At 38.2% G+C, this 15,698-nt stretch overlaps 2 protein-coding genes and 1 long non-coding RNA gene across 3 annotated transcripts; 2 read left to right on the top strand and 1 right to left on the bottom strand.

Moving 5' to 3' along the window:
* The first annotated feature begins 3,587 nt into the window (after positions 1-3,587).
* On the top strand, positions 3,588-15,553 carry LOC113023071 (uncharacterized). The gene is made up of 4 exons (XR_003272495.1): positions 3,588-3,600; positions 11,857-11,861; positions 12,821-12,826; positions 15,402-15,553. It is a non-coding gene; the product is annotated as an uncharacterized LOC113023071 (long non-coding RNA).
* LOC113023064 (G2/M phase-specific E3 ubiquitin-protein ligase-like) lies at positions 4,191-10,918 on the top strand. The gene is made up of 13 exons (XM_026169141.1): positions 4,191-4,478; positions 5,139-5,275; positions 5,539-5,845; positions 6,492-6,574; positions 6,743-6,795; positions 7,083-7,125; positions 8,206-8,276; positions 8,478-8,567; positions 8,688-8,998; positions 9,114-9,292; positions 9,583-9,752; positions 10,282-10,496; positions 10,596-10,918. Exons 1-13 carry the CDS (start codon positions 4,289-4,291, stop codon positions 10,829-10,831), a joined length of 2,085 nt encoding a protein of 694 aa, XP_026024926.1. The 5' UTR covers positions 4,191-4,288; the 3' UTR covers positions 10,832-10,918.
* On the bottom strand, positions 10,972-12,753 carry LOC113023068 (uncharacterized). The gene is made up of 3 exons (XM_026169148.1): positions 12,406-12,753; positions 11,713-11,931; positions 10,972-11,507 (listed from the first exon to the last, which is right to left on the bottom strand). The coding sequence occupies exons 1-3, from the start codon at positions 12,663-12,665 to the stop codon at positions 11,300-11,302; spliced, it is 687 nt and encodes a 228-aa protein (XP_026024933.1). The 5' UTR covers positions 12,666-12,753; the 3' UTR covers positions 10,972-11,299.
* Positions 15,554-15,698: the final 145 nt, after the last annotated feature.

Here is a 15,698-nt window from a genome sequence, read left to right as displayed (position 1 = left end):
AACAAGTTAATATCTCTGCTTTTTGTTTGTTTTTATCTTGTTTTCTTTTTTAAATCTGTTCCCCTCAAATCATATCGACTCTCTCTGACTTCAAACTGCTTCTGAGCACTGCAGCAAATCATTGTGTGGATGCCTCAAAGGGCATCCACACTATTGAGTTCCTGTTTCTCTTTATACTTTATTATTGTGTGGATGCTTTAAGCATCCACACTATTGAGTTCCTGTTTCTCTTTATTGTGTGGATGCTTTAAGCATCCACACTATTGAGTTCCTTCTTGGTGTTTCCGTACACTTTTCGCCGTGGATCTACTTCCACAATTTTTTTTGCTATTTTCACCGTTCAAATTTTAAACTATTCTGCTATTTCTGCTAATGACGGCTATGTCTTTTGGTATTTTTCACTATTATACTTTTTAAAATATTAAGCTTTTTTCATTTAATTTGAAATGAATGGGAAACTTCTGCAATTCTGCTAAAATTTGCTTGTTTTTGAAACTTAACTACTTCCTCATATTTTCACATAGAGCAACCATTCAAACTTTAAAATGTTCTCAAATTATTGGGCTATTCAGGTATAAATCAGCTTTTTCAAATCTTTTACTGTTTTACTTTTATGCCTCTTAAAGTTTTGAGTTGCAAAATTGTGATTTTTCACAAAATACATGCGTTGTTATGGTTGCTATGGTTGCTTTCTTCACTACCAGACACACTGGACCCACTACAGTTCGCTTACCGTCCAAATCGTTCCACAGACGATGCCATCTCTCATCTCCTCCACACATCACTCACTCACTTGGACACTAGAAGGGGGAATTATGTTAAAATGCTCTTCATAGACTACAGCTCTGCATTTAATACCATAATTCCCTCCACACTCACCACCAAGCTGGAGCATCTGGGACTCAGCTCATCTATGTGTCAGTGGATCTCCAACTTCCTAACTGGCAGACCACAGGCAGTAAGGATGGGCGGACATGTCTCAGCCTCCACCACTCTCAGCACTGGAGCCCCCCAGGGGTGTGTCCTGAGCCCCCTGCTGTACTCTTTGTACACATATGACTGTGTGGCCATTACCAGCTCCACCACCATCATCAAGTTTGCTGACGACACCGTCGTGGTGGGCCTGATCTCTGATAACAACGAGACGGCCTACCTGAAGGAGATTAGGAATCTGGAGAACTGGTGCCAGAGGAACAACCTCCTTCTAAACGTCAGTAAGACAAAGGAGCTGATAGTGGACTTCAGCACTAAGCAGGAGAGGAACTACCAGACCCCCGTCATCAACGAGTGCCCAGTGGAGAGAGTGGACAGCTTCAAATACCTCGGAGTTCACATCACGCAGGACCTGTCATGGTCCTGTCACATCAACACCGTGGTGAAGAAGGCCCGTCAGCGTCTCTACCACCTCAGACGCTTGAGAGACTTCCAACTGCCCTCCAAGGTGCTCAGGAACTTTTACTCGTGCACCATAGAGAGCATCCTGACGGGAAACATCTTAACCTGGTTCGGGAACAGCACCATGCAGGACAGACGAGCTCTACAGAGGGTTGTGCGATCAGCTGAGCGCACCATCCGCTCCGAGCTCCCTGACCTGCACTCAATCTACAGCAGGCGGTGCTGGACCAAGGCCAGGAAGATCGTGAAGGACCTCAGCCATCCCAACAACAGACTGTTCTCTCTGCTGAGGTCAGGAAAGCGATTCCGCTCCCTGAAGACCAACACAGAGAGACTGAGGAGGAGCTTCTTCCCACAGGCGATACGGTCTCTCAATCACACCACCACACAGTCCTGACCCACACATACAGTTCTTACACACACACTGGAATTTCTGGACATTGTTTTCACTTCATTACTTAAATCACGCTGCTGTTATTGTGTATATATTTATTTATATTTCTTCATACATTCTTATATAGTTCTATATTGTGTATTTTGTTGTACAGTTATTTTATTTTCAACTTTAATTTATATATTTTATCTTATTCTCCCAGTTAAATTTACCCTTCATTCTAATTTGTGTTGTACAGTTATTTCATTTTTAACCTTAATTTATATTTTATTCCTTCCTAGTTAAATTGACCCTTTTTAATTTTTCATATTTATTTCCTATCTTATTCATAGCCTTTTCCTTTTTTGTTTTCTTTAGGTCACGAGCAGTTGTCCAAGCATTTCACTATATATCGTACTGTGTATGACTGTGTACGTGACAAATAAAATTTGAATTTGAATTTGAATTTATGCACTTGGCTTCCAGTGTGCCACTGAAGGTTTTGCAGTCTTCTCTTAATGTCCAAACAACTTCTTGCTACTTGCTCAATTTTCACTCAACTTCCACAAATTATACATCAAAACGTAGGTATTTTTGCTGGCTTTCAGAAAGTGTCACTATCATTGTTGTGGGATTCAGAGAATTTTGGCAAATCTCCTCAGACCAACAGAAAGTCGGAAAACTCTCCATATAAAGTCAATGGGGAGTTTGTTCAAAATCACTGCTTGATTTCTGTAATGAGAGGCATATTTGAATCGTCATATCTCCTTAACGAAGCAAAGTTAAGACATGAGGCTTGTCCCGGTATATCTTCAGACACTCCTGACGCTCACAATTCAAGAATTTCTTTCTCACCTATTACCGTTCTGAAATGAGTTGGACTTGTTTGAGGGTAGGAAATTCGTCCGTCGCTCAGATTTCTTCAGATTTCAAACTCTGGAAATGAACCACTTTTTTCTCTCGTCATAACTTTTTGTTGGATTTCCACAGAGACCTGAAAATTTCCATGACTGTTCACCAAAGCCTGCTGTCTCTTACGGTGAAAGAATGATATCGATACTCCAAATAGATTTCGAGTTACAAAGCGTTGTTTGAGGGCAAGTCAAGGCAGTTTTTGCTTCGCTCTGCTCAGTTATGGTGCATTAGAAGTCAAATATCTTTAATAATTTATATTTTAATGATAAATTGTCATCACTGGAAGATTCCATCATCTCTTCTGAACAAAACGGTGTAAGAATGACCGCTCTAGCCCCTACGGTTAGGAAATTATGGTCATTTGTTTGAGGGGAGTCCTCACTATGAGAAATAGGCTGCAATAATCCTGTGCCTCTCTGTGCTGCGTGTGTAAATAGATGCACCTGTTTTGGCGGGAAAAAGTGCACAGGCTCTCTGATTGGTGGATTCAAATTCAGCAGCTCCCAGGCTGACCTAGAAACTTACTCCTCTCTCTCCCTGTGTGTGTGTGTGTGTGTGTGTGTGTGTGTGTGTGTGTGTGTGTGTGTGTGTGTGTGTGTGTGTGTGTGTGTGTGTGTGCGTGTGTGTGTGTGACAGAGAGAGAGAGAGAGAGAGAAAGGCTTTTAATGGGATGATCTCATTCTAAGATTCAAATTCAATATATTTAGACTGGGTGACTGAATTGGATCTTGTGTGTGTGTCTCTCTGTGCATGTGTGTTTCCTTATGTGTACATATTTCTGATTGTGTGGCTGTTGTATATATTTTTTGCTGATTTTTTTCATTTAACAAGTATATTTGAGGGACCCTCAGCATGTTCAGCATTTTTTCAGCTGTCCATTTTGCTTTTCCGATTTTTCTGTTTAACTTATTACTATTGTGCTAAATCATACTATTTCTGCTTTTAATAGGATTTGTGCTTAATATAGTATTTCTGCTTTTTATAGGATTTGTACGGTGGCCCTGAAGTGCAAATCACACCAACAAATTGCTAAACACAACAACAAAATCGAGAAACAAAAAAACAAATGGAGAATCACTAAAACAAAACTGAGAATCACAAAAACAAAATTGAGAAGCACAAAAACAAAATTGAGAAGCACAAAAACAAAACTGAGAATCACAAAAACAAATCAAGAAGCACAAAAACAAAAGAAGAATCACAAAAACAAATCAAGAAGCACAAAAACAAAAGAAGAATCACAAAAACAAATCAAGAAGCACAAAAACAAAAGAAGAATCACAAAAACAAATCAAGAAGCACAAAAACAAAAGAAGAATCACAAAAACAAATCGAGAAGAACAAAAACAAAAGAAGAATCACAAAAACAAATTAAGAAGCACAAAAACAAAAGAAGAATCACAAAAACAGATCAAGAAGCACAAAAACAAAAGAAGAATCACAAAAACAGATCAAGAAGCACAAAAACAAAAGAAGAATCACAAAAACAAATTAAGAAGCACAAAAACAAAAGAAGAATCACAAAAACAAATTGAGAAGCACAATTACATTAAGAAAACCGGAAAGGGTAGGTACCAGTCGGCAACAGGAGACATCACTGATTGGATGTCCGATCTGTTCGTCTTTGGAACCGGAAGTTACTCTGCCTGTGGCGCATTTCGTTTGAAGAAGAACGGCGGAATGTTTTGTCCTAGCTGTGGGAAAAAGCTGGTTGAGGAGTCGCCGAACTTTTGCAGCGGCTGTGGCGAGAGGCTTTATCACGCATCTTGCATCGGAGACACTTCACTCCCATTGAGTAAGTTAATAAGCATAATAAAATGTTTGTTATTTATTGATTTATTAGCCTAGCGTTAGCTGTTTCCAGCCCATAGCAGACCAGAGGGCTGTTCCACTAAGCGAGCTCAGAAAATCGAGGCTCATTTGAAAATGCACGCAGCTGTCAAAATGACTGCCCAAGACCTTTCTAGTAGTGAAGGTTTGAGGGCAGTTCTAGTGTTAACAAACCTCGCAGCTAGGGTGCCACGGACCAGACTTGTCCACAAGCATATTGCATAATGAATGAGCAGAAAGACTGCAGGTTAGCCTCGTTCCTGGAACCGAATTTGGGGCAATCGAGCCTGGATTTTCAGAGTGAGCCTGGCTTTTGGGATTAGCTTGCTTCGTGGAACAGTCCTCTGAGCATTTCCACAACTGAAACGATGATAAATTAGTTCATTTATTATGTTTGGTTAACTTTAGGAACTAACCCTATTATGTGTCTATACATTAAAACTTACTGGTGTAGAATTGTATTGGTCAATAGTATCAGTTGCATTGTCATTCCTTGGTAGAAATTTTCTAGTGAGATTATTCAGTGTTGTCCTTATTTGCGTGTTGTGTGGACAATGGAATGTTACATGAATGAATGTCTTTAATGTGTGACATTGTAGTACATTTTTCCTTTGTTTCCCTTTAGCATCACAGACTACCTCAAACTGCCCGACTCCAACCTTCAGCACCTTCATAGAATACAGAAAAAAGAAAAATGAAGAGAGGCAAAAGTTTTCTGAAGGGAGGAAGGGCTTAAAGAAAAAGGAAAAAAGAAAGGTTCAGGTAGTTTGGCTAGCTCAGTCTGAAAACAAGTTGAGGTTAATTTTCTAATGACATTCTTTTGTTATTCCTTAGGGGAGTTGTGTAAAAAATGTTCAGTGTAGTAAAGCTATCCAGAATAAGAACAATTGTTTACGAGTAATTGTACATTTAGGTTGTCAGGAAGATCCCTCTTTAGCAGTTAATAAATATTCAAGTTTGAATAGATCTGCTTAGAGTCATATTAGTATCTACTTGGCCCATTGTTCATGTGTTTTTCCTTACAGATAAATGTCGGCTTGATGACCATAAAAAAGGGTGGTTTGAAGCCATACCGTGGAAAAACTATTTTCCTAACAACAGACCCTGACGCTACTGCCACAAGTCTGCTCAATCAAGCTGTTAAAAAAATGAAGGACTTTAACAAAGATCTAAAAGATGGAACTTTCCTTCTTCTGTATCCGGATGGCACTGAGGTCATTACTGTCCCTGGAACACAAAGACCATTTACACTTGAGGCTTATAAGGCTGAAGTTGGCAAGCCTTATCAAAGAATCACTGTTTTCATCTGCTTGAAGAGTGACTTTGAAGATGGTAAGCTGCTAATGTTTGTTTTGATTTTGACACACATTCCCTTAGTTTCAACAACTGCTAATTTTGAAATTGTAAAATGATAACATTACGCATAAAGCACGCAAGTCAATAGCATACCTACATTAAAATGGTGAATGGCCTGTATTTGATATAGCAACTTCTAGGGTTCTACAACCCCCCCAAGACACTTCACAACAAAACCAGTCATTCACCCATACACATTCACACACTGCTGGTGATTAGCTACAATGTGGACACAACTGTCCTGGGACTCACTGACTGAAGCAAGGCTGCTGTACACAGATGCCACCTATCCCTCCCACTACCACCACCTGGCATGGAGGGTGAAGTGTCTTGCCCAAGGACACAACGACTGTGACAGACTGAGCAGGGCTCAAACCTTCAACCTTTTGATTACAGGGCGGGCTTTTAACTCCTCTGCCACCATTGCTGCCTAAATTAGCTTGTATATGTTATGTTTCTTCCTGGAAACATGAAATTCAGCCATTTTTGGATCTACTGAGTCATGATTTTTAAATGCTAACTTTATGCCTTTCGTATTAATCTATTATTCATGATCAAATAAAGTTTCATACATTAGTATGAATTTAGTTTGCTTAGCTTGATTTGTTTTCATGTTTTGTAGTTGGAGAAAACTCAGACTTGTCTGACTCTGACCCCGAGATTGTTATTAAAAGGCCCTCTGAGTTTGATCTTGCTGATACACTGGTAAGTACAATTTAAATTTTTTTTATAGAGTTTTCTTGTTGTTTAGCCACCACCATTTGCCTCAGTTCAGTAAAACAGTTAATAGTTATATGTGAAATACATTTTGTGTGTGTGTGCGTGCGTGCGTGCTCGCTCGCGTGCGTGCGTGTGTTTGTTTGTTTGTTTCAGCCATGGGAACTTCAACATGAAAGCAGTCCTTTACAGAAAGCGGCAGAATATGAGTAAGTGATATTTTAAGAACATGTAATCTTTTACTGTTTTTTGCCTAAACTTTTGTATTAATGAGATATACACTTTTGTCAAGGTTAAAGGTTCAAGGTTCTTTATTTGTCACATGCATAGTTATACAAGTATAACACACAGTCATTCATTCTGTATATGGTTTTTGGAACATGGACTACATAATACTTGTATTGCTTGTTTGTTAATCAAGATGCTTAAATATTTTCAAAGTGTCAATTAATATTTTCACAGTACACAACAATAATGCTTTTCTTTGTTCTCTAAGGAAGGGTGCTGGGGATCTTGTGCTTGCTAATGAAGTACAACAGGTAAAAAACTATTTTATTAGTAAAACAGTGCAGCAGACAATCTCCACCGCCTTTACTTTGCAATTAGATGACGATTCACTGTTTGCTTATTACATTCATTGTTATTATACAATGCATTTCACATCATCAATTTTCATACTATCAATAGATTATAACATCCACCCCTTAAAGGTACACTAAGTGAAATAATCACAAAGCAGTCTAATGTCTCAATCATGTTGGAAGGAAGGTTACATTGAAACTAACTGTGTATGACTCGTCTTTGTCATCTAGAATCTTCTGGCGCTGATCCGTAGCCATGAAACTCATGGAACGGGAGGAGGGAGAGTCACTCGTTTGTTTATAAAGATAGACTGTAGTACACAAATTTGACCACAGGATTTCTTATTTCATTCTTACTTACTGTACCTTTAGATAATCTATTGGGATAGGAAACCTAAGGTACATCCATCTACTTCCGGACCATGGGTCCCATACTGCTAAAAAAAATAGGACTCTATGAGCCAATAAAAATTATTTTCTGATCCCGTTTGATGTGTATAATGGATTTAAAATATGATGTCCATGAAGTATATAAACACATTTTGATGCCAAAAAGTGCTTAAGCGACAGGTGGCAAAGGTTATTTTATGTTTTGTTTGAAAAGACGTGGCGAAATGTAAATGTTCGTCTCACAAAATTGACATCATCGAACCAGACACAGAGAAGAGGAAAAGCTTAGTTTTGTTTAGCGAGCTTCGAGAAAAGCTTCTGAGGCGACATCATATTTGCGACATCTGACTTGTAGTCATTTTAAGGACAAATTTTTACAAGCTAACAAATCTCAAATTACATTACAGACATAGTCGAAACACAATTATTTATTATTTAAATTGAAGTACAACATATGTGTGATTCAGAGAGTAAGGCAAAGCAGACCAGAAAATAACTTTTATAGCTCCATTCACTTCCATTCATTTTTCTTTTGTTCAGGGACCCACGAGCAGACCAGAAGGGGAGGAGACTTAGGCTCCCTATATTAAAATAATTATCAATTGGTCAAATATGAATTTTCATTCATCCTCTTTTCTGTATTTCCAGGTCATAGATTTGGAAGAAGAAAACGATACAGGCACTACTGAATGCCTCACTGTCGAGAGCTCCTGTTACAGGTGCGTTGTATCTTGAGTAATTATTCCAGAGGTTTGCACAAAATATATACACACAATTATTATAAATGTATGTAGTTTGACTCTTTTACATTTGATTCTTCAGAAAAATAAATAGTAGAATCGTTCTATAAAAGTGGAACTGCATGTTTATGCATTTGTATTTTTGCATCTACACTTTGTGTACATGTTTTCACTCTGCAGAAACTACACACAGCTGTTTGAACCGATTGTGATTGATGATGAAGATCCTACTCCTAACGAAGCCAAAGCTGAGCCCCCAGAAGAACCTGTGTTAGTAATTTAAACATTTGAATCCAATTAACCGCCATCTTGTTCTGTACAAGACATCATGCAATCATGAGAGAAGTATATACACCTTTAAAAAATAAGTTTCCCTTTTTTTTTTTTTAGAGACACCAATTTGGAGGCACATGAAATTATTGCAAATTTGGCACTGGAACTTGACCACAAGAAGGTCAGCAGGTTCAATATATCAAGGTCAGCTGTATGGGATGGAGCTGTTAGAGGATTTCGACGCAGCACATACTCTGACAACTACGACATGTTCATCAAGTTTAATGATGATGCTGGCAGCTTTGAAGACGGTTTGGATACAGGTGGCCCGAGGCGTGAATTCCTCACACTTCTTATGGGCAGTCTGAGAAATCGCCCCATCTTTGATGGACCTCCAGAGAGCCGTTATCTTGTATATAATTCAAGAGGTGGATGTTTTCTCCGTAATTATTACAATGGAAATTTTAATAAAAATTGGCTTATTTTTTTCATTAGCATATTTAATAGCAATTAACCATGATAATTATGTGCCCTGTATTACAGCTGCCAGGCAAGATGAGTACTTTTTAGCAGGAAAGATGATCGCTGTATCCATTGTGCATGGGGGACCAGCACCACATTTCCTCTCCAAGAACCTGGTCAACCACATCACAGGGAATCAGAGTTTCAGCGCCACTGTAGAAGATGTGCAAGATGAGGAGATCATAAAAGTTCTACATCAGGTAGAAAATTACCTAGGCTCAGGGAATGGGTTTACTTAGAAGACACTTGGGGCCAGTTTAAAAGATTAAATCAGGATAACAGTTATCCGTGTTGGATCATATCTTGAAAGTAGGTTCAAGGTAGATTCTGTAATCTGAAAGGACAGATTTCCACCTCCCAACAACACAAGTGAAATAACAAATTGATCATTTCTTTAATCCAATGTTTGAATGAATCGTAAAAGTAGTGAAAATTATTTTTGTTTTTCTTACAGTAAACCTTTTTTTTTTTTTTTTTTTTTTTTTTATAGGTCCTGAAAGCTGAATCAGAGGAGTCTTTGCATAATCTTATTTTGCAAAACAGCACAATCTTCCAAACTGCTGGATGCCTCAGAAATGTCAAGCCTTGTGAGAAACAAGCATTTGTGGAGGAATACCTCAGATGGTACATCCTTGAAAGAAACCAAAGTGTCATACAACGGTAAACTCATTACTCCTTTTAAATTCAGGATGGCCAGTTGCTCATCACAGCAGCCACTGACATTTTCAGACCTTCAGATCTATATGAAAAAACTGATTCGGTAGCATCCGGTGATCTGATGAACAACAACTTAATTCCTGAGCCACTGTTGCACGCTATTAACCTTTTGACACTAGAACTCTAATTTAGTATACATTTATTGTTCACAATGACCCATAATAATCAGTCATGCAACATGATTAATTTTTCAGTTATTTATAAAAGGAGGTGATCCCTTTTTCGACACACTTGTTTATTCCAGTGTGAAAGCACTATTTTTTTTTTTAAATGCTGAAATCCCAATGAGCTCTTCTTTTTTTGCTGTCACAGTTAATTTATGAGCACTATTAATTATTTTTGTGTATGCATTTGAAATCTGTCCAAATTTATAATGAAAGATCTAGTAGGTAAAGTCATTTAAACACAATTTAGAAGACTGCAATAGTCATAGCTATAAACCAATTATTAGTTATTTGTCTATCCTTTGCAGATTTAAAGATGGACTGGAAAGTCTGAGTTTTTTAAGTGCACTGCAAAAACATTCCAGTGTGCTGGCCCCACTCCTATGCTTCTCTGCAAAGGCCCTGACTGCTTCAGAACTGGAGAGCATGTTCAGACCAGATCTCAGCCCAGCAGGAAGCAACAAGCGGCATAAGGAGGTCCTAACACTTGGCTTTTGGGCAGATTATCTCCTTGATTGTGAAGGTTTGAATGGCCGTTTTTATTTGTTTATAGTTTTATGAAAGGAGAGGTAAGGAAATTCATTTTCTGTAATGTACTACACTGTTTACTTTCTTCTTTCAGAGAAGGCAACAGCAGTGTGTCTGGAAGATTTGATGATGTTTGCCACAGGGCTGACGGCAGTTCCACCGGCAGGAATGACACCACCACCATGCATCCAGTTTTTAAGTGATTCGCCTTTTCCAGTTGCAAACACCTGTGCAAATACTCTGAAGCTACCCATCTGTGACTCATATGGCATCTTTAAGGCCAACATGGACTTTGGAATTCAAAATGCTCCAGGATTTGGATGTTCTTAAATCAGCAAGGTCATCAAGTTACAGTTACTGAGTTACCCTGTTAAGTAGTGTGCCAACGGCAGCTGAACCTAACACATTCATGTGATAAGCAACTTCCATATTGTTAAACATTTAGTTGTTTTTTTCTTAATATTGTGTATGTTGGAAAAGTGACAGAAATGCTGGACACTATTTGTAAATGGTTTTATTAAAGAAAATTGTAAATGTTTCCTTGTGGTTAAATGTTAATATTTAAATTCATGCCAGTTGCTGTATATTATGAACAATATTATATTCAATTTAGCAAGAGGGAAAGGAAACACTACTAACATTAAAAAAAATGAAGGAAAAACAGAAGGGCTGGAGCACTCAAGTCCAAAGGTTTTATTAGGTGCAAAAAAAGGAAAGAAACTAACGTTTCAACACAGTGTGTGTCTTCGTCAGAGTAACTCTGACAAATGTCATTACAAACTGAAGTTCAGTTGGTATCTAAAACCCAGCTATGTCCTTCAGGGCCAAATACAGTTCTGTGGCCGATTCCCAGTCTTGTGGCTGCTGCAGTGTGTTTTGTTGTACAGCCTGTTGTAAATATTCCTCAATGTTTGGATCACCACACAATCCAACCGGTAGCCCCTCCTCGGGAAACACATCCAGTTCCCTCTCCTCAACAGCAAATCCACAGTCTCTTGAACCATATCTGCAAAATGAAAATAGAACAGTGAAGGATTTTTTGCTGACAATATGGAACTATATAAATCAACGCATGCAGTGACATGTTATAAACTGCTGTATCATACTTATGTGTAAAATTATGAATATATATTAACCAACTTAAGCAATAACAACACCTTGCATTTAGTTTGATGCAAAAGGTTAATTCATTTTGTTAAGAACTCAAATACCTGTGAGGCAAGAGATAGAGTTCGTTTGGAATCCCCCCTGGACACGATGCAAGTCTGCTTGGCCGGATCCTGTGTTTGTTCCAGAGGTCTTTGCATTCATCCAGGTCTTTCTGTAGAACCCCTCTGAAGCAGAATCTCAGCAAGCATTGGTGTTCGTGGCTTCCATTTAAGTTTCCAGAGTCTCTTAGGTCTCCAAACAAGTCCATCCAAAACTGAGACCTGGGTATATAATTAATATTTAAGAATCAATTTAGCTTTGTTCTTGGTCATTTTATAGGGTTTGTTACATTTTGGTCCCATTTAAAACATGCCACAAATGGATGTCAAACAAAGTAATGCATATTAGTTTTCCATAAATATTGTAGCGACCCTGCAGTAATGTTCTTGTTAAAAATGCTGTATTCTTTTCACTCTGTTCTGTGTGTTGATTGTGAGGAGTGGAGAGTTTGGTCTGAATTTTTCATTTTGTATTGGCGTCGTTAAATCTAGGCAAGCATGCTCATTTCGGCAAAACAGCTGACAGTGACCATTTTGAGTTCCTGCAATAAAGTGACGGCTGTTAACGTCTATCTCATCCAACTTTTCAACACGTCCAGCAGGACGCTACTCTATTTTCTTAAATGCATGTAAAAAAAAAAAAGATCTGATCAGCTTTCACTGTAGCTTACACCTACCAGACACAAATGTACCCACCTTCCTCTTCTGAAATAAGACCACCATGACTCGATGCGCTGATTCCCAGTAGATGATCCGTAACTGTGGCTTGACGATCCAGCATAATAGTCCGTGTGCGCGTGACGGAGGGTACACTGTATTGCTGCCATAGTCCCATTCTCAGTCCCGAAGTCTGTTCGTAATCTCATTGGTATCACACCAAGACTCTTTACACAGTTTATATAATTGTGAGCTATAACAGCCGGGTTGTTGTTTGTTGCTCCACACACAAGCCACATCAGTCTTCTTGAAAAGCCATCTATACATCCTGACAGGGCCAAGCCAAAGGGTTTCAGTTTATCATAGCCATCTACATACCATATCTAATTGGGCCCCATGGAGTGATACATGCGTCTTGTGAACCTCCTTCGAGTTCTCAAAGCGATTCCTTGAGGATTTAGTTGTCTCAACAGCCTCATAACTACATCACGCTTGACACGCAGCTTGTGTTTTTGTTTGAGAACTTGCCACATGGTCCGATATCCAAACAATTGTCCTGGTCCTCGAAGCTCGGACAAAATGGCACGCCTCACCTCAGGAAGTGGAGAATAGTTGCCTCGTCTGTACAGTCCAGATTCTTTTAAATGTGTTTTCAGTGTACGCATACTAATTGCAATGTCATGATTACACTTGAGCATATCCAGTATCACCTCGTATGTATGTCCTGAATCAAAATATTCTCGAATAACGACAGCTATGTTTGGGTCACCGCTAATGTTCATGTTTGAAAAAAATGCGCCACAGGCAGAGTAACTTCCGGTTCCAAAGATGAACAGCGCGGACGTCCAATCAGTGATGTCTCCTGTTGCCGACTGGTACCTACCCTTTCCGGTTTTCTTAATGTAATTGTGCTTCTCAATTTGTTTTTGTGATTCTTCTTTTGTTTTTGTGCTTCTTGATTTGTTTTTGTGATTCTTCTTTTGTTTTTGTGCTTCTTGATTTGTTTTTGTGATTCTTCTTTTGTTTTTGTGCTTCTTGATTTGTTTTTGTGATTCTCAGTTTTGTTTTTGTGCTTCTCAATTTTGTTTTTGTGCTTCTCAATTTTGTTTTTGTGATTCTCAGTTTTGTTTTTGTGATACTCCATTTGTTTTTTTGTTTCTCGATTTTGTTGTTGTGTTTAGCAATTTGTTGGTGTGATTTGCACTTCAGGGCCACCGTACAAATCCTATAAAAAGCAGAAATACTATATTAAGCACAAATCCTATTAAAAGCAGAAATAGTATGATTTAGCACAATAGTAATAAGTTAAACAGAAAAATCGGAAAAGCAAAATGGACAGCTTGGTGTGATTTGCACTTCAGGGCCTCTCAATTTTGTTGTTGTGTTTAGCAATTTGTTGGTGTGATTTGCACTTCAGGGCCACTGTAGATTTGTGCTTAATATAGTATTTCTGCTAAATGTAGTATTTATGCTTAATCATACTATTTCTATATATTTCTGCCAGGCAGCCAATCCTCTGTGAGGACTGAGACGTTCAAATTTTCAAATCAGGGCCTGCACGGTTTCCCAGCCAATCATATATGTGTCCTGAGGCATTCAAATTTGCATATTGGGGCCTTCATGGCTTCTAAGCCAGCCAATCATATCTGAGGGCTGAGGAATTCAAATCCACAAATCAGGGCCTGCACAGCTTCCCAGCCAGCCAATCATGTATGTGCGCTCCAGGTATTCAAATTTGCATATTGGGGAATTCGTGGCTTCTAAGTCAACAAGTCATCCATGTCATATATCTCTAATAATTCATATTTTAATGATAAATTGTCAACACTTGAAGATCCCCCCATCTCTTCTGAACAAAACGGTGTAAGAATGACCCTTCTAGCCCCTACGGTTAGGAAATTATGGTCATTTGTTTGAGGGGAGTCGTCACTATGAGAAATAGACTGCAAAAATCCTGTGTGTCTCTGTGCTGTGTGTGTAAACAGAAGCACCTGTTTTGGCGGGAAAGAGTGCACAGGCTCTCTGATTGGTGGATTCAAATTCAGCAGCTCCCAGGCTGCTTGACTGAGCCAGAAACTTAATTCTCTCACTCTGTGTGTGTGTGTGTAACAGAGAGAGAGAGAGAGAGAGAGAGAGAGAGAGAGAGAGAGAGAGAGAGGGAGAGAGACCCACTTTAGTGCAGCATCTCATTTTTGGAAAAACATAATATATTCAGACTGGTTGACTGGCATAGACCCTCTGTGTGTCTCTCTCTCTGTGCATTTGTGTATACATATTTGATTTTATGTGTAATTGTTGGCTGTTCCTTCTTGTTTTTTAATTTATTTTTATTTATTTCTTTTTTTTCACAGGTGAACAACAATTAGTTTTGAGGGAACTTAACCATGTTCTGTTTTTTTTTTTTATCTTGTCATTTTACTTTTCCAATATTTCTACTTCAGTTATTGCTATTCTGCTCAATCATAGTATTTGTTCTAAATCATTGTTATTATGCTATATTGTAGTATTTCTGCTAAATCATAGTATTTCTACTATATTATATATTTCTTTCTAAATATAGCATTTCTGCTATATAATTGTATTTCTGCCAAATTATAATATTTGTGCTAAAACAAAGTCTTAATTTAAAATTACAATATTCATAGTTCATCAGTGTCTCTGGTAAATCACAGTATTTCTGCTATGTTGTACTATTTTTCTAAATCATAGTGTTTCTGTAATGTTTAAGTATTTTTGGCTAAATATATTCTTTCTGTTATCTTATACTATTTCTCCTAAATTCTTGTATTTTTGAGAAGTTATGTTTCTGGCAAGTTACAACATTTCTGCTAAATTCTGCTATGCTATTGTATTTCTGCCAAGTATTATGTTTCCTCTAAGATATTGCTAAATTATTACATTTTAGCAATGTTCCTTTGCTTCTGCAAAGTTTTTACAATTTCCGCAACTTTTCAGCTTTTTCAGCTACTTTTTGCATACAGCTTCAGCTTTAAGCATCCACACTGCATTTTCGCAGGAAATGCAGATTTTTCTAGTTGTGTGGATGCCCTCAAGGGCATCCACACTATTGAGATCCTGTTTCTCTTTATTCTTTATCTTTTCTTCATCTTCAAGTTGCTTCCGTACGTTTTTCGGCGTTTTTAACTACTCCCTCAGTTTTCAGCCGATTTTCTCAGTTCAAATCTTAAAAAATTCTGCTCTTTCTGCTCTTTCCAGCTATGACTTTTGGTGCTCATAACTTCTATACTTTTTGAGATATTGATTTTTCTTTTCAATATTTTTTGCCCTTTTTTGCATATTATCAGTGGCCTCACTGATTTTCCTTGCCGGCT

Source organism: Astatotilapia calliptera, chromosome 5, assembly GCF_900246225.1.
Source record: "Astatotilapia calliptera chromosome 5, fAstCal1.2, whole genome shotgun sequence".
NCBI classification, from domain to species: domain Eukaryota; kingdom Metazoa; phylum Chordata; class Actinopteri; order Cichliformes; family Cichlidae; genus Astatotilapia; species Astatotilapia calliptera.
Note: the sequence above shows the minus strand (reverse complement) of the source record. Positions and strands in the feature narration are given on the sequence as shown.